Source organism: Xenopus laevis, chromosome 3L (assembly GCF_017654675.1).
Source record: "Xenopus laevis strain J_2021 chromosome 3L, Xenopus_laevis_v10.1, whole genome shotgun sequence".
NCBI lineage: Eukaryota > Metazoa > Chordata > Amphibia > Anura > Pipidae > Xenopus > Xenopus laevis.
Genome location: NC_054375.1, coordinates 88,159,105 through 88,178,390, shown reverse-complemented (window position 1 = coordinate 88,178,390; position 19,286 = coordinate 88,159,105). Strand labels below are relative to the sequence as shown.

The window sequence follows — 19,286 nt, the reverse complement described above, 5'->3', positions numbered from 1 at the left end:
CCTAAAAAGGATAGTGCCAGAGGCCTTTCAGCCAATGAAGAAGACTGAAAGAGTAGGGTCAGTCCTATGTGGAGTTAGGTCAGAAAAAGTGTAATTATCTGACCCACCTGAAAACTATATGTAAAGAATGTTACTTTTAAGATCACGAAAGTAAAAGTAAGTCTTACATGGAAACGAAAGTCCCCTTTTAACATAGAACAAAGGTCTTCTGCTATATCAGACATGCATGGGTGCAAGGTGGCCACTAGTCTGGCATAAAAAGGGAGAAGATCCAGTCTGAAAGTGAAGAATATGCTGTTAGGCTCTACAGGCTCAAAATATTATACAACATTACAGGTAAGTCATATTAAGGAAAATATGTTATTGCTAGTCCCATTTCCTATTTTCAGTCATTTGCCATATTTTGCAAATGGCTCTGTACAAAAATGTTCTCCTAATCAGTAACATTAATCAAAAACATTAGGATATATAATAGTACCTCTGTCTGGGAACAATGAAAAGTGCTCTGACCAGTTTCCTCCTATTGGCCTTTGTGTTCATGTTCATGCAAAAATCCATTGCTGCCTGCAAATAAACACATTGAATATAGCATTATGTTATGGTTTCTCGATGTATTTACCAACAGTGAAATTGCTCCAATCCACACATTTACAGCAACCTGCGGTTTCATTATGTTCTCCACAGAAGTGAAGGCCTTTTATTATTCACTTCAGCTTCTTATGGCAAATATCATCATCTTGACTAGAAACATTTATTAGCTATTGATCCAAGTAAAATTTAATCTAAAATGAGGATTCACATAAACTATCCATTTACTTTGCAGAAAAAAAAACACAGTAATACAGCATGGCTGCATAGATCCTACTGTAGCCTAAAATGTGCATTTAATCTTATTGTTAAAGGAATTGTTCAGTGTAAAAATAAAAACTGTGTACATAGATAGGCTGTGCAAAATAAAAATGTTTCTAATATAGTTAGTTAGCCAAAAATGTAATGTATAAAGGCTGGATTGATTTGATGTATAACATATCAGTCTGAACACTACTTCCTGCTTTTCAGCTCTCTTGGTTTACACTGACTGGTTACCCTGGCTACCAGGCAGGAACCAATCAGAGACTTGAGGGGGGGGCACATGGGTCATATCTTTTGCTTTTGAATCTGAGCTGAATGCCGAGGATCAATTACAAACTCACTGAACAGAAATGTACCATGTGGGCCCCCCTTCAAGTCGCTAACTCAGAGTTATAGAGCTGAAAAGCAGGAAGTTGGATTCTGTCTGTTTAATTAGACATCTGTTCACTCCAGCCTTTATATATTACATATTTGGCTAACTAACTATATTAGAAACATTTTTTATTTTGCACAGCCTATCTATTTACACCAGTGATCCCCAACCAGTAGCTCGCGAGCAACATGTTGCTCTCGAACCCCTTGAATGTTGCTCTCTGTGTCCTCAGAGCAGATGCTTATTTTTGAATTCCAGGCTTGGAAGCAAATTTTAATTGCATAAAAACTAAGTATAGTACCAAGTAGAGCCTCTTGTAGGCTTCCAGTCCGCATAGGGGCAACCAAATGGCCAATCACAGCCCTTATTTGGCACCCCATGGGACTATTTTATGCTTGTGTTGCTCTCCATCTCTTTTTACATTTGAATGTGGCTCATGGGTAAAAAAAAGTTTGGGGACCCCTGATTTACACAGTTTTTATTTTCACACTGAACTATTCCTTTAAAGGGATACATGCAATTTCAATACGCATCAAGTGCTCCTCACACATAATCCTCTACAGAAATCAGTTTTTTAAAAACTGTATATTACCAGGGGTGCCAAAACATGCTCCTGGTAATGTTAAGAGTCAAAAGTTGTTTTTTAAATTGGAATTTCAGCTATTCTAGTGCAGAGCGCAATTGCATTCTTTGCACTAACTATGTGGCCCCCTCCTCAAGCTAAACAAGTAAGCGTGGTTAAAGAATATGGAAAGCTGCCTCAGAGCACAAACAGGCTAGGAAAACCCCTGCAGATACAAACACCCTACCTGTCCCATATTTTATTAAATTTAAATTTCATACATTTAATACATTAAAGGTCATATTAACACTTGGAATAATAACTTCCAGGAACAATATTTTATCATTCTAAATACATATACAGTGTGAGGCAGAGGGGAAAATTTAGCTCCAAATAAATTTTCAGAGACATTGGATCCTGACACACCCCTTTAGTATTAGAAAAAGCCATGCACGGGCAGATTTTGTTGTATGGAAAAGACTGATTTTAGCATGATCTGATAAAATAGTCTACTTATCGTTACATTGATGGGGTGCATATGGTCGTAACGATCAGACAGGTTTAAACAGTTTTGGCTTGAATCAATTAAATTGGTCAGATAATCATTAAACGATCGTTCACTGCATATGCCTTATATGAAAGTAAACAATAGAACAGATAGTCAGCAGTGAATTTATGTTAGATCTTGAAGACTACATAACAAAATACACATATCGTTTACCATGTATGGGTGAATGGTTTGTTCAAATGATTGTTTAGCCGATAAGATTGTTTACAGAGTTGCGACAAAATCTGCCTGTGTATGGTGGCTTTACCTAAAGGTTGGAGTAAGTTTCAACATCCTACAAGTTAGCTCAGAAATTCATATACCCTGTTTAATAAGCATCCATGCACCATCTAGTGGCTGGGGCAAGAATAGTACAGAGCAGAAGAATAGGAGAAAAAGCTCTGTTCTATAGGACAGGGGAAAAAATTAATGGCTGAGGCTGTAGCTACCTGGAAGGCTAAGCTGGCTAAGGAAAATAGATACTGAACCAACACAACACATTATTAACACTCAACAAAAAAACTAATTAGCTAGTTTATTCATGGGGCCCCCCTATACCTCCGGGGCCCCCCTGCAGCCACAGGGTCTGCTTCCGCTGTAGTTACGCTCCTGAATTAAATGCTAATTAAAGTTTTTTTTAAAGCAGACCAAGTCATATAAATGTATAAAGACATAAAAGATAAAAAGGGATATACATGACAACATACCTTATCTATCAGATCACGATTAACACAATTGGGCAGCTGCTGAATAAAAGCATCTACAATGAGTTTTAAATGGGAGCCAGTGCTTGCCTCTTCATCTTCTTGCTCTTTTGACCAGGGGAAAAGAAGAGAGAATTTAAAGTCTCATTTACTAACTTTCTAGAAAGTAATATTCCAAATCTTGATGTAACCCTTGTTTTGTCACTAGCGGTTTAAGTCTGCTTACATTATGCATATAAGAAATTAGCTGTTAAACAAGCCAATTTTCTGCATTTATCTTTTTTTCAGGTTTAGAATTTTGAACATTCTTACCTTGTTCATCCAGAAGTTTTTTTGTTAGGTCTTCTGCATCTTCAGCACCTTCCAGTTCCATGCCTTCATCATTGATATCCAAAGTCTCCAACTCCAGCTCTAGCTCTTCTGTTGTGGGCACATCTTTCTCTTTACTATCTGTTGAATATGGACATAGGGCCAGGAGTTAACAAAAAAATATCAAAACATTTTCTTGCAAAAGGTTTATTAACAACTACAATGAATTCTGCAAGAAATACTAACAGCAAACTTTAATTTGAGTTAATAAAAAAATACTAAATAAAACGTTTCAGAAAATGTGAGATACTTGGTAAGTGTATATTGATAGTATCAGCACTCACATTGGTCGTTTTTTTGTTTAAAGGGGTAGCTAACATTTAAGTATACAATATACTAAGTATTTATATAATATAAATGTCACATTTTAAGGTTTCAGATTATTGGTATTGGCAGCTCAGAAGCCAGGACAATTGGAATCAAAAGAGAGAATTTTTGTACTCACCCTTAAATCTTTTTCTCTTGTCCTATATTGGAGGACACAGGCACCGTGGGGATGAAGATCCTGCAGCTGGAGAATGGACACTAACATGTTAAAAGTGACTCTCCCTCCTGCTCTGGGCTTCATCCCCTGCCTCCTCCTATTACATTCAGTTTCTACAGAAGAAGGAGCAATATGACCCAAAACAGAAGATGAGTATAGTAACCCCCTAAAAAACTTTGGAACAATGTATATCTCCTAACGTGGAGTAACAGAACAATTTAGTTGTGAACATCAGTGTCTATACAGGGAGGGAAGGCCTGTGTCCCCCAAGATAGGACAAAAGAAAAAGATTTAATGGTGAGTACACAAAATCTCTCACTCTCTTGCCTAAGAGACTACACTAAGCTTGTGTGTGTAGCCTGTAGAATCGTGTGAAAGTGTGAAGGGACGCCCAAGTGGCCGCTCTGCAGACTTAAGCTTGGTGTCGCACAGCCCAGGACGTACTGATTGATCGAGTAGAGTGAGCTCTCACTCTGATTGGTGGAGTTTTCCCTTTCACAGCATAAGCTTGGGTGATGGTGGTGCGAATCCACTTAGCTAACATTGTCTTGGCTGCTCTAGTTCCACGCTTAGGTCCATTCGGAATAATGAATAGTGCATTGGTTCTCCTGATGTCCTTAGTAGCTTGTAAGTAGGACTTGAGCGCTCAAACTACGTCCAGCTTGTGCAATTTGGTTTCAAGAGGATTTTTGGGTTCTGGACAGAATGAAGGTACAATGAGATCCTGATTTAGGTGAAACTTCCGATACTACCTTTGGTAGAAAGTCCGGAGTAGGCCTGAGTACTACCTTGTCCTTGTGAATATTGGGGAAAGGTGACTTGCATGAGAGTGCAGCTAATTCCGAATCTCTCCAGGCCGATGTGATGGCCAGAAGAAACACCACCTTTTCAGTTAGTGTTGACAGAGGAATCTCGTCCAACGGTTCGTATGCGTCCTCCTGTAGAACTGAGAGTACCAAGTTAAGGTCCCAGGGTGGTACAGGGTAACGATATGGTGGAACCAAGCAAGTTCACATAGAACCTGAGGAACCTGTGGTTAGCCGGGTGAATTGGAATGTAAAGATATGCATCCTTGATGTCGATGACAGTCATAAATTCGTTGTCTTCCATGGATGCCAGGACAGACTGTATTGATTCCATCTTGAAATGGCACCATCTGATGAAGGGATTGAGATCCTTTAGGTCTAAGACTGGTCTCAGAGAGCCGTCCTTTTTGGGTACCATGAAGAGGTTGGAATAGTACCCTCTTCCCCTGTCTGTCTGTGGTACAGGTTGAATAGTTCCCGCCGAGACAAGGTCTTGGATGACCGGGAGGAATTCGTTTTTTTGGTGGCTTAGTCTGGGTAAACGGTATATGAAGAATCTGTGAGGTGGTCTTTGAGTGAAGAGTCCTTTTGAAACCACCCGAAGGACCCACAGGTCCTGTATTTTTCTTTTCCACACCTCCCGAAAGGATTGGAGTCGACCTCCTAGAGGGATCCCTTCGGGGGTGAGCACCCCTTCATGCTGTGTTGGACTTGTCCTGAGAGAACTTCGGTGGTGCCTTGGCGGACGACCAGCTGGGTCTCTGCTTGCCTTGGTAGTGTGATCGGAAGCTGGGATTGTATTTATCTGCTTGAGACTTAGTCCTTTGGCCCTGCCTGAAGGGACGAAAAAAGGGGCGTCTCTTGAAGGGTGCTCTCTAGGGTCTGGCTTGTGGAAGGAGGGTGCTTTTGCCGCCCGTTGCCTGAGAGATTATTTTATCGAGTTCGTCCCCAAAGAGTAGTTTCCCTTGGAATGGGATGCTGACCAGGGATCTTTTAGATGTTAGTTAGATCGGCTGACCAAATCTTCAACCACAGGAACCGATGAGCCGCCACAGATTGCGCTGAAGCCTGAGCGACCATCTTTGCTGCGTCAAGTGCTGCGTCCCCGATGTATGTAGTGGCGTCTGCTATTTGAGAAAGGAGATTGTTGGTAGTTGGATCCACTGACCCAATGAGCTGTGCTGTTTGTTCTACCCAGACCTCCAAGGCCTTAGCAACCCAGGCGATAGCAAAGATAGGCCAGAGTGCGGAACCTGCCGCTTTGAAGGTGGACTTGCAGAAGCCTTCTAGATGCTTATCTATAGGGTCCTTCAATGCTGCCACGTCTGCCACTGGGATAGTGGTATTCCTGGATAGTCTGTAGACTGGAGGGTCAAATGCTGGAGGTGATGACCAGAGATTGGTGCACTCTTGAGGAAAGGGATGAGAGTCTGAGAGAAGCACCTGGAAAACTGTACCGTGATCGGGGTTTTTCCATTGTTTTTCCATTGTGCCATAATTATTTCCTCAAGCTGTTTGTATGCTAGGAATAAGAAGGATCTCTTCTTTTATCTCTTAAAGATATTCTTTGCTGGCTCTATGCAACGCCTGGCACCCTAAATCTAGAACCGATGCCAAGCACCCTGGTCTCAGCTCGTGCTTCCGCCTGTAGCAGCCGCCTTTTGCTTCGGGAGGAGCCCTCAGCTACTCAGATGCCACCAGGTCTTAAAACGAGAAGTGCAAGGCGCGGGGTTCTAGACAAGCAGAGGGACACCAACTGTAAGGCAAGAGTCTTTGAGCTGAGGGTCACAGTACAAAGCATGAGACAAATCGTAATCAGAACAGGCCGGGTCGGGGCAGGCAGAGAACAAACGTAGTCAGGCAGGCAAGGGTCAAACCAGGAAGTCAATCAGAGGGATAAGGCAGAATTGGTGTCGGATATCAGGCAAGGGGTCACAACAGGTAGTCAAAAACAGGTTTTCAAGATCAGAATAGCAACAGCTAAGCACCAGGAACAAATCCTATCACGGGCACTGACAAATACAATCTGCCACTTTAAATAGGTTTGAATTTCATGCCACTGTGCGCCGGCATCATCACGCCAGCGTGAGTGCGCCTACAACCCGGAAGAAGCCCTAGGAAAGAACAGGCACAGAGGATTGCTGATGCGGCGGGCGTCCCTGCCGACCCCCTTGACCCACTGGACCACCAGGGAGGTGAGACCTCACACCTTACTTTGGATATGGGATCTGCAATGTTCAGTGTGCTAAGTACCGCTTGTATGAGACCTTCTAACTCCTTTTGGGTTCTAGGAGTGTCTAGGTCGGGATCCAAGTGCTCCTGGTCCAAGTTGTCCTCTGATTGGACCTAGCCTTCCTCATCAGAGGGATTGAAGGGTTCCCTAGGGGAATATGGAGGGGAAGGTGCTTGTCGTTTGTTGCTTCCAGGGCGGTTATCTATCTGGTGGGTGGAGTGAGATAAACGCTCAAGGACCTTGTCTAAGGTCTCGGGAATGCAGGCCAAGTTTTGAATGCCTGCGAGTGAGAGGGATAGTGCCCTAACCAACTCAGATTTAGAAGTGCTGGCCAGGGGAAATGGCGAGGGTTCTAATGGTCTGCAGGCCATACACACAGAATCAGCCAAGGCTAAGTGAAATTTGGTCTTGCATTTTGTACAGGCAAGAAAAGTGACCTGTGCATGGGTGCGTGCTTGAGCAGAGGACTTGGAGGTCCTGGGCGCTTCTGCCTTGTCTGCCATAATGCTCCTTTCACTCTTGGCAATGTCACTCAAGAGTAGGATAGTAGAGAAGAGGAGAGGAGGAGGGTGTTAGAACAGCATTTCCCTGCCTAAGGCGCAGGTAGAGAGGGGGAGATAAGGAGACTTGCCTGTATCAGAGGATGGTCTCACCCTCTGGGGTCCCTGTCAGAGGGAGGGCTGATCTGCACCTCTGCTATGGCTCTGTGATCCGGTCCCTGTGTGTGCCGGGCGGAGAGAGCCTAATTCGCGGTCGGGAGCTGAAGAGGAGAGCCGGATGTGGCGAAAAGGTGCTCCCTCAATGCACTGTGCGAAGGTCAGGGCGCCTTCCAACTTGACTGGATATCTGCCGTTGGTAAGGGAAGGGATTCGGTAAGAATCGGAAGGGTAAGGTAGCACTCACCAAGGAGCCAGCTGTGTGTGAGCCGAGTGGCCATAAGTGCGTCTCAGAGTGAGGCGCGAAGAGGAGTTGTGACGCATGGAGGTAGTGGGGGAGGGCAGCTAACCTGGGAGCAGTGAGAGTGAACCGGAGGGTAGAGGGGGTAAATGGAGAATTTTACTCACCAATGACGCCAGTTGGTCTGTGCCCTGCGAGTATTCTCCCGATTCCAAATACACACATCTAAACATATGTGGAGCAATCCACACACACACACATATACATACATATATATATATATATACATACATATATATATATATATATATATATATATACATATATATATATATATATATATATATATATATATATATATACACATACATACATATATATATATATATATACATATGTGCACATGACTATACACCTGGGTGTATAACGCTACTGCAGGCCTCCGGGGAGCGGGAAGACAGCGCAGGGGGACAGGAGCTAGCCTGCAGTCCTCCGGAGAGCCGGAAGGCAATAGGGCAGCGTGAGGTATCAGCTGGAGAGGCTCTTGAATAGATCCGTGGCCCCTTAGTGTGGCGTGATCTTAAACCAGGGTCCTGATCATTTGCTCCAGCCAAAGAAAAATGTGTCTTCTCCTTCTGAGGACACTAAATGGAACTGAATGTAATAGGAGGAGGCAGGGGATGAAGCCCAGAGCAGGAGAAGGAGTCACTTTTAACATGTTAGTGTCCCATTCTCCACCTGCAGGATCTTCATCCCCACGGTGCCTGTGTCCCCCAATTAGGCAAGAGAAATATAATTATCAGCCACGTAGCATCAGCTTATATGAAAGGCAAACCAAAACACCTAAGCTTAGCTTTTCAAAGCACACTGAGCATGTGCGTGTCACTAACAAAATCCAAGATGAGAAACTCCTTTGACAAATTTGAAGGCCTGGATCATTACTAGTATAGAGATGTTGATCTGTCTGGCTGTAAGTTTAGTTTATAAAATATGTAAACTGATTTAAAGCTTAGATATGAACAAAGGCTTGTCAGAGATTAAAGATCTCATGGTATCGCTCCCATAGTTCCCCAGCAGACATCTTCATAAACAAATGTTTAAAGGCAAACTATTACAAAAAAAAACACAATATTACAATAACAATAACACAATATTTTATCATATGGATAAAAAAGTGAAATGCAATTATTTAAAAATTTTGTGCTGTGTATTTTGAATATGAGGTTTTAGAACAGACACACAAACCTTTGGAATTGTCTTTGCCAGTTTCCTTATTTTGAGAACTTTTCTCATTATCCTTAAATAGGATGGCTGGGACAAAAGCCTTCAAATCAATCAGATTCTCATAGAAGTTGCGGGCATCCTCATCTTCCCAAATGCCTCCTTCTAAGTCATAATCTCCAGGTTTTCCAGGTGTGAAGATATCAATGCCAGGCCCATGTTCTACAATAAAAGAGACAGGTTAATTTCTGCATACACAAAGCAAATTTAGAAACAGTGGACAGATGCTAAAATCTGGGTTACAGATGCTACTTGCCAAAATGCCACGTATTTATTTAGTTTTTGTATTATTATTATAGTCTTCAGTGGGAATTACTTGTGCTTTAAAGGGCTGCAAACGGAGATGCAAATAGTTAGCTTGTATTGGAGATTGCATTCAGATATTAGTATTTATGAAACAGCTGATAACATGCAGATATATGATGACATTTCATGTTGCCCAGCATGCTTGCATACTCCTGAGACTTACACATTCACAATAAAACTATAGCAGATGTGTTGTACAGAAGTCCAGATTCTAGGGAAGGTTAAGGGTATACCAGATTTTAGGGAAGATTAAGAAGAAATGAAACAGCAAAAGCTGAACAGGGGCAAGTTGGATAGCAAAACAATGGCACAAAAAATGCGCTGGGGGGTTAGCAACAGCATTTATAGGTGTCAGCAGGTGGGGCTGATAGATAAGGCACCTGGTCAAGTAGTATTTACTAGGGCAAAACTTGGTCCAGCTCTGGGCATACATGTACTTAAAAGGTAGGCCTCCAGTATACGGATGGAGAAAGTTTTAAGGAAATTGCTGACTGGAAGGTAGTGTGTTTTTAAAGAGAGCAGTGTACTACATGCAGAAAGAAGGTGTACCAAACAGCATGCTGGACATGCTAAAATGAACAAAAGTTTGCTAATGCTGCTTTAATTTGTAATCTGCATTTAGACCCAAGTGTTAAAAGAGGACTAAAGATCAACAATTAATACAGACAAATGCTGCACATTATGTTTTGGCATTCTAAACTAGCAGAATGTATTGTATACACATATAGCTTTGAAAATAAAACAAAAACAAATGTCATCTTATGCTCTGGGCTACGGTTAGCTGTCTAAGCTTAGGGATGAAGTTACAATACACAGTATAAAAATATAACAGTTGTGATACAAGGCTAAATAGTTATTAAATGTTAAGTGCTTAACAAGACAGCTTAAAATTAAGGGACAGATTTTATCAAGGGTCGAATTGAAAATTCTAAAAAAAAAAATTATGGCCAAAACTATCAAATTCTTCTAGGGAATTGTTAAAATTCGATTAGAGTTTTGTAAAAATTTGAATTTGATTTTCGATATTTATCAAACTCTGGCCCTTTAAGAACTCGATTTCTACTATTCAACACCAAAAACCTGCAGAATTGCTGTTTTAGTCAATGGGAGACGTCCTGGGTTCAATTTGGAATTGTCTGCAGCCTTCCTGACATTCAAGTTTTTTTCTGGTAAAAAAACTCAAATCAAGTTTTTAACACTCAAATCAAATTAGATTTGAGTTTTCGAGTTTATAATATTACATTTTTTTAAATAAATTTCGATTGGTCGAATTTCGAGTTCATGGGAGACAGAAACTGAAGTGAATTATTGAGCAATTTCTAATAATAACAGCTGAATATCTACCCTCCACAGCAGTCCCTGATACTATTTGAAAGTTCCAGATAATCCTCACTAGTCCTCTCTGTTTATAACTTGTACAGTACATCTCATTCCTTCCCCTTTTCCTTTATATTTGCCTACTCTTTCTCTAATTTCTTGTTGTAAAGTAAATTTGCTATAATTTATTACCAAGTTAATTTAGTCAGCCTTAGTGTACTCTGTGGTGAAAAAAACGAAGGACTAAAAAAATGATCTACCCTCCGGTGCAGGTTTGTCCTGGGGAAGTTCTGGCATATTTTCATCCAGCAGATCTGCAAGTGACTGACAGTTGGCTAACAGCTTCTGGTAAGATGTAGCAAACTCCTCATATTGCTTGTGCCTGTCTTCACTTAGTTCCCCTTTAGTGTGCAGAATGCGCCTGTATAATAATAATAATAATAATAATAACAAAAATGAGTACTAATGTACAATATTACCTCATTAAAAGTTATTTATTAATACTGCATAGGAACAGGTTCTATTTTTTGTTTTGATTCATGTAAAAAAATTACACCCGCCACTGTTTGCAACTGGTACAGGCCAGGCGCCGATAAAAAGCCTTTTGAGAAGTTATCTATACTTTTTTGAGTATAAGGGGCAGATTTACTAAGGGTCGAATTTCAAAGTTAAAAAAACTTCGAAATTCGACCCTCGAATTAAAATCCTTCAACTTCGAATATCAAAGTCAAAGGATTTTTCACCGAATTTAGCGTTCGAACGATCGAAGGAAAATCATTTGAACGATTAAATCCTTCAAATCGAACGATTCAAACGATTTTAGCGTACGATTGAAGGATTTTCCTTTGATGTACAAAGACTTAGAAAATGGTTGTAGAAGGTCCCCATAGGCTTACATAGCACTTCGGCAGGTTTAATTTGGCGAAGTATTAAGTCAAAGTTTTTTTTAAAGAGACAGTACTTCGATTATCGAATGGTCGAATATTCAAACGATTTTTACTTCGTATCGAAGTTGAAGTAAATTCAAAGTCGTAGTATCCTATTCGATGGTCGAAGTATTCAAAAAATTACTTCGAAATTTATACTTTTTTAATTTAGAAAATTCGCTCGAGCCTTAGTAAATCTGCCCCTAAGTGTACGTGTAAGAAATGTATGTCAGACTGGTGTTCTGGGGGTCGTGTTTAGCACTTTCACTCCCGCATTGCTTAACTAGTCATTTCTGAGGTTCCCAATTAAATATAATTCCCAAACTTTAAAACTAATAACATGTTTTAGTAAATCTATGGGAGACTGCCGTCCAATAATTTGGAGCTTTCTGGATAATGCGTTTCCACAGAATTCCCCTTGAGAAAGACTTTATGCCAAAATGTAAGGACATTATCTGGCAAGAGTGTCCGCTTCCTTATATATCTTGTTATTCTGGTTACAATTTGGTGGTAAGTATTCAAACATTGCTATTTATTTGACATGTTTCTGATGTACAATTAATTGTAAAGAGCATGTTGTTTGCATTACTAATGAATGAATTACTATGAGATTTTTTACAATACCACCTGTGTTTATATATAATTTATTTTGACTGTGCAAGCCCCTAACAGTAAAATAATGGGTTTACGGATAACAGATCCCATAACTGTATATTGTAGTGCTTCTTTGTGGATGTGTTTGCAGCCACCCTTAGAAAAAGTGAGACACCAACTTAGTTTTTACCTATATAACTAAAACCTTTCACGTGCCTATATAAAATGTATGTAGAAACACCATTCATGTAGATTATCTATGCAAGAGCTCAACACATGCAAAATGATCAGTGAAGCCCTTGAATCAGTTGAGCATGATTTTTGCACACCTGTTCTGACGCTCTATATTTTGTAACTCTCTGTGGTCCCTCTTCAAATGTTTTGTCAGAGATGTGAAGTACTCTTTCAGCAAATTCTGGAAAGGCTGTTGTTTCTCTGGGCTGATGATCTCACTAGGAGGAAAGTTAAGATTGTATTTTTCAGCTGCACATTTCACTTTCCTGGGCACTAGGCCTGCAATATCATCCCCACAGTGTCGGCAGAAACTGATTACTACTGAAACATGTGTGTGGGATTCACGATCAGCATTAATTATGTATTTAAGCTGCTCATAAATAAGAGAAAGGCCTTCTTTATCAGTAAAGATACCAATGATGGTTAGCTCTGCAACAAAACGCAAGTCTGTTCTCAGCTTAGTAATATTAGGAGTCTTTTCCTCTTTGCGGGCTTCAAAATGCTTCTTCCACACTTGAAGAAGTGACTGCGCGAAATCAGCATATCGCTGGTGGAAAAGAGAACACAGATGCACAGCACAGTTAACATCAGATATTTTTAACTTGGCCTCTACAATGGAGGCAGCAGCCTCAGCTATGTACTTGCTGAGGTTGAGACTGTTAAAGTCATGAGACAATGAATCTCTTTGCTGTTCAGTAATGGTCTTGAGTTTCTTAACAAAAGCAGTGTTCTTCTTCAAACTAGAGTCCAGCCTGCTGAAGAAACTCTCCTCAGGTCGATTTTCAGGGGCATTCTGATTTTTGCTGCGAAGCTCCTTCCTAGTGTGGTGCCGTTCCCATGCTTCTTGGTGTAACTGATTTGCTTCATCCTTCTCTCTGATAAACAGAACCAGAAAAGTTGTCACTATTAATAAAGCTGAAATATACAGTATGGAACATTACATTATTTTTACAGGACCACATTTCAATCAGAAATACATTTCCCAATTGTTCCAAATCACAAGGGTTAAATGTTATGAATTGAAGATACATTTATGTGACCCTATGACAGGATTGGGTCTTCCGGTACAGCACCTGGCACAAATATAAGTGTTTTATTTTGGGAGGTGAGCGCTCCACATTTGTGACTCTAAGGGTTAAATTTAAGAGAACTAAATGTTAAATCTTTGAGGGTGTCAATATATGTCACCCACAGCCCAATCACAGGACTGGGTGCTTTCTTCTAGAGCACTTGACAACCATGTCCGATTAATTTGCTAAGAATCCTCTGCAACACCCTGGGTAGGTACATGAGCAGTATAGTAATTTTGGGGACATATTGGTACCCCCCTAGTGATTTAACCTTTCACTCTCCTTTAAGAATATATAGCTATAGCTGGGGAAAGACAAGTAAGCACATTGCCTTTAGGGAATGCCTAAAATGCATTTTAACACATGCTGCATATTAAAAGTTAATGGTGTATATATCATTCAGTCTACAAGAAAAGCATTACCAGTGCTAAAATAGATATGCAGTTGCTTCAAACTACTAAGCTATGACTACTAACAGCCATATAATGAAATGAAACTATTCATACACAGCTTTCAAAATAATAAAAAAATAAGTTATTATTCTACAACCCTTTTCCTTTCCTCAAAAAAACTATAAATTAAGACCCAAATGTTAGATTCAATTGCTACTGCAAGAATTTTAATAGTTCCTAAAAAATCCACTAGAGGACACAACAGAGTAATCAAATAGGCTAAATGAGTTGCTGTTTTTCAAACAAATAGGTTCCTATAAGATCTATCCTTGAATACAGAAGCATTTCAGGCTTCCTCAGGATCGTACTGGCCTGGCGTGACACCAGGTAAAAACCCGGTAAAATATCAGAACAAAAGTTCTGCACACTCTTAGTATGAAAAATTAAGTCCACTTTTGACTGCTGGTATAAAGCAGAATACAGGTAACAATAAAACTATAGGATAAATAACATTTTTACTGAATTTATGTGGAATAACAATGTATATTATCTCCTTATTTTTAGAACCCTTATAAATAAAGCAATGAAAGCTTAAATGGAAATCTTTATCTCCTATGATTTAATGGTGAAATAATGCTTAACAAAAAGCAGGCTTGAAATACTACATATTGTGTTTTTCTGCAGCTATTATAATAGCCTAATGCGGGAGTCATCAACTTTTTGAACCCATGAGCAACATTCATTTGTAAAAAGATTTGAGGGGCAACGCTAACATGAAAAATGTTCTTGGTTTGCCAAATAAGTGCTGTGATTGTCTATTTGGTAGCCCCTATGTGGACTGTCAACCTACAAGAGGCTCATTTTTGCATTAAATGTGTTTTTATGCAACCAAAACTTGCCTGGAAATTCAAAAATAAGCAGATGCTTTGAGGCTACTTGGGGCAACATCCAAGGGATTGGTGAGCAATATGTTGCTCACTAGCCACTGGTTGGGGCTCACTAGCCTAAGGTGAACACAGCCCTTTAACAGAAAAGATATCTACCCATCAAGCATCCATCTTTTTTCTGCTGATCCTCAGCAAATACTCTGGGCTACTGCGATTTACTTGAGCTACAACACAGAACCTAGTGCATTCTTTATCAGAAATTAATATTCTGTCCTTTAGAATCAGCTTGATGAGAGGATTGCCAATGACTCCAAAGCTAGAATCAATTCCCAAAAGCATCCCAGAGCGGACTGATCATGTGCAGTGTTACGAACACTCAAAAGATGGTCTAACAAGATGGCAAGCTCCTGTGGACAACTTTGAGGCCTGACACATTACTGTAATAGGGTTAACAAAGCTCTCTGCTGGTACATTAAGGGCAGTATATAAAATACAGCATTTATAGCTATATTTCTTTTTAGGCTTTACTTCTACTTTAAATTTTTAAATCCTCTGCACTCATGGTCCTCATGACAGCAGCTCATTGAACAGAGGTGTAAAGTTGAGAGGAGTGAATAACAGATGCCGATAGGAGCACCGATCACTCTACTATAAGATTTAGAAAATATATACAGTATATGTATGTATATATATATATATATATATATATATATATATATATATATATATATCTCTCCATGGAGCTGCACATGTTTACTATGCCATCTGCTGATACATTACGGCCAGTATATAAAATACAGCATTTATAGCTATATTTCTTTTTGTCAGAATGTTCATGAAAGTTAATTTGAAAATATTTATAAGGTCTTAAAAGTTAAGTGTATGCAGCAAATGTTAATATTTTCTGTTAAGTCAAAAGGGCAAACAGGATTATATATACAAATTAATCACAGCAGGTATATATAAGATTGCTTAGAATATATAAGTTTCATTGGGTCATAAACCATAAGTGGCATCACTAAGCACCATTTCTAACTGAAGACATCCGTTAGCACCATTTACAACTATATTTTATAGAGGATATTTGTGGCTCTTGTGTAATATGGATATAAATGCATATGCTGTGCCTTTTTGAATTTATACTTACTTGATTTGTAATGCATCAGCTTCTCTCTGATTAGCTTCCTCTTCTTCCTGTTTCTTTTTTATTTCATCTTCTTGGTTTTTATCCTCAGCATTCTTCTGCTCATCATTTGCTTTCACTTGATCATCTTCTTTTCTTTTGCACTCCTCTTCATTTATCCGTTTGTCCTCATCAGTTCGCTTCTTTTTTTCCTCAGCAGCCTTTGATTGATCTTTTTTGGTGCATGATTTTGGTTCTTCCCTAACCCGCTCTTTGCTGCTTGTGGCTTTCTTCTCAGCGCATTCTTTGTCCCTTGGGCTAGAGGGAGTTTCCTTTTCTTCCATGCCTGCTGGTTTCTTGCGTTCTCCTGGCATTATTTGTCAAAAGGATCCTATAAACACAAAAATTAAAATCAGTATATATTATATAGATCAGAACTATTTTAGGATAGCAGAAGGCAGGAAATATACTCAGGTTTATTTTTTTTATTTTTTTTATAAGACTGACAATTGTATTTGTCTTATAGAATACAGCAAAACCCTTCTTTTTATTAACTTTTTACCATCTCTTTAAGAAAGACACATAAATATCCTCAAACATTTTGCTCAGTACATGAGTATACATATTATATTATAGTTCTAAAGTCATTCCCCTTTTAAAGTAGAACATTTGGACAGGGCCCCACTTCGTAATTAATGAGGCTACATGCCATTGTCATCGAAAGTGGTACAAACCAAGGGTTAAAGGGATTTTTCACCTTCCAAACACTTTTTTCAGTTTAGTTGTTTTCAGGTTGTTCTCCAGAAATAAAGACTTTTTTCAATTACTTTCCATTATTTATTTTTTACTGTTTTTCCAAAATATAAGTTTAAATAAAGTTGAATGTTCCTATCTCTGGTGTTTGAGTCTGGCAGCTCAGTAATTCCTCTCTAAACTGTTACAATTTTGCAACATTGAGTTGATACATTTCTCAGCAGCATCTCTGGAGTATTAGCAACAATTGTATCAATTCTAACAGCTGCCTGTAATGAAACCCAGAGATTCTGCTCAGCAGGAACATAAATAAGAAATATATCAACTAAATGTATCAATTTAGAACAGTTTACAAGGTCGGCGAACCCCCCCCCCCACCAGAGCTGCTTTAGAATGTGAAAAATGACACTTTACACTTCAATATTAGAAAAACAGTGACAGATAGAAAATAGAAAGTAATTGGAAAAAGTCGTTATTTCTGGTGATCTATCTGAAAACAACTAGTTGTTTGAAGGTGAACAACCCCTTTAAGTCGCATTACATTAATGTTTCATCTTGGGGTTGGCAACCCAAAGTTCCAGATTAATCCAAAGAACACTTTTTTTCGTCTGATGCAATATTTTTTTAATAGAGCTAAAATTTTAATATTTTGATCCAGTTCACAATTTGTCCAAATCTTTTGTGTAGGACTTTTTATTTGGCCAAATTTTTCATTTAATAGGCACAGTATGGCAGATACTGGTCCAAAACAAACAAAGGTTAAAAAAAAAACCATTAGACAATAGATCCAAAAAATAGTATGATTATTTCACATCTAAATACAAAATAAAAAAGGCTATTAGGATGCATGGATATCTGCTTTTTTTTTATATTGTAATTCTGCAAATGAATTTAAGAGGACTTAAGTAACATGGAAATAAGTAACTTCGGGCATCTGTATATCAGTTCCTAATATCACTCGTTTTTCTACAATCAATTGCTCTGGCCTCCTATATGACTACATAAAATACAAGCTTTTTATTTTTCCAAGAGCAGTTTTTGACAAAATTTAACAGCATGACAGATTATGGATGGGGAGCTTTTAATTTTTTGCCAAGAACCCACTTGTGGGTAAGAAAATGTGTATTTTGTTGTTTTTTGTAAGCAATTACGCAGCAAGCCAGTGCAATCGATTGCCTGACCACAGGTGGTTGAAGGCAAGTGAATCTGCAACATATACATTGGTTACTTTAATGACAGTTGCAGGCGATGCAACAGCTTACTGGGATGCAGACTCTTTTAATTGTTAATGTTTCCCCCCTATGTAATAAAGCTATAGCAGACTTTCACATTCCCATACATGTAATGGCTGTTAATGGAAAGACAAGCTGGGACTTCAGAAAAATATTACTTTCGGTTACATAAAGTAACAAAGGAGACAAAGAATTTCCATGTGGCCAAAAGCCACAGAGCAGCACAGTACATGACATCCACACACTAAAATTTTACTTTCCATACAATAATATGAATATCATTTTGTATATTAGATATTAACTCAATCATGCCTTTTGCATTTTAAACCTCTAAGACACTTGGGTGGTATTGATTTGTAGTTGTATGTGTTTTTAATATGAAGCAATTAATAAGGGTTCCAGTGCTATAGTTAATGACTGCACTGTGTGTACAAGCTGAGAAAGTGCACGGAGGCCATTTTTTGCGACTGTCAGTTTATAAAGTCAACATGTAAGTGTACAAATACAATCCAAGGAAGGCAGCTGAGATTTGACAATTGGTACACACAACACTGGAAAAAGCAAATACAAAAAAAAATGCATATATTTACAAATCAATTTCAGTAATTTGGGGCATCTTAAATCAGCCATTCACTCTTGCATTATCCCTTGACAGCCACCAGCAACCAGTGGACAGTCCCTGTCATAAACATCAGTGCTTTTAAAACAGCTTGTCACTCTACTAAACATGGATAAGAACTGGAGACGGGGATGTCAAACCTGCAGCTATCCAACTTTGCTGGACTGAAACTCCCAACATGCCCCACAATGGAAAGCTGAGGGTTACAGTTCACCAAGAGTTGTAGAGCTGAGTTTCTTTAAATGCACAACGTTAGCTTGTCATGTTGTGTCCACAGGTAGCGGAGGAAGATGTCAACGGAGAGAATTTACACTACCGGAGCCTTCAATCACTCCGCACAAAAGAACTGCGGCGCTCTCTTTACCGCAGGAGGCTGGGTGTGTTAGTAAGACTGACACGAATGACAAAACAGGGTTCCAGCCCCAAGGCACTGTGGCCCGACTCTAAAACGTTTACCTTTCAATTTGTAAACACTCCGTTCCCAGCACGATTCCGTCCCGAAGACCCAGAACCGAGGCCGGCCATGCCACTGCCGTTCCAGCAAAATTAATGATTGTCCGCACTTAGTCTATATCTTTGTCCGGACAGTTGAATTTAAGAGGGAAAAAATGAAAACTATATAAATAGAAACGAATGACTTGGTAGAAGTCAAATTATTGTTAGTGGACAGGCAACGCTCAAACAGCTAACTGAAGGACCCCACAGGCCCCGGAAGCTTTGAGAAC

The 19,286-nt window shown here is 39.4% G+C and overlaps 1 protein-coding gene across 5 annotated transcripts in view; it reads right to left on the bottom strand.

Annotated features, from left to right (window-relative positions):
• upf2.L (UPF2, regulator of nonsense mediated mRNA decay L homeolog) overlaps positions 1 to 19,280 on the bottom strand; it is a 44,663-nt gene extending 25,383 nt beyond the window's left edge. For 2 of the 5 annotated variants that reach the window (XM_018252725.2, XM_018252728.2), the window contains exons 1-9: positions 19,018 to 19,280; positions 15,982 to 16,348; positions 12,581 to 13,360; positions 10,992 to 11,152; positions 9,073 to 9,270; positions 3,351 to 3,488; positions 3,042 to 3,145; positions 479 to 564; positions 168 to 276 (exon numbers count right to left, since the gene is read on the bottom strand). In XM_018252725.2, the coding sequence (XP_018108214.1) occupies positions 168 to 276; positions 479 to 564; positions 3,042 to 3,145; positions 3,351 to 3,488; positions 9,073 to 9,270; positions 10,992 to 11,152; positions 12,581 to 13,360; positions 15,982 to 16,331 (1,926 nt within the window). In that variant the 5' untranslated portion in view covers positions 16,332 to 16,348; positions 19,018 to 19,280. The other 3 variants (XM_018252726.2, XM_018252727.2, XM_041586563.1) reach the window with 3 other exon arrangements.
• Positions 19,281 to 19,286: the final 6 nt, after the last annotated feature.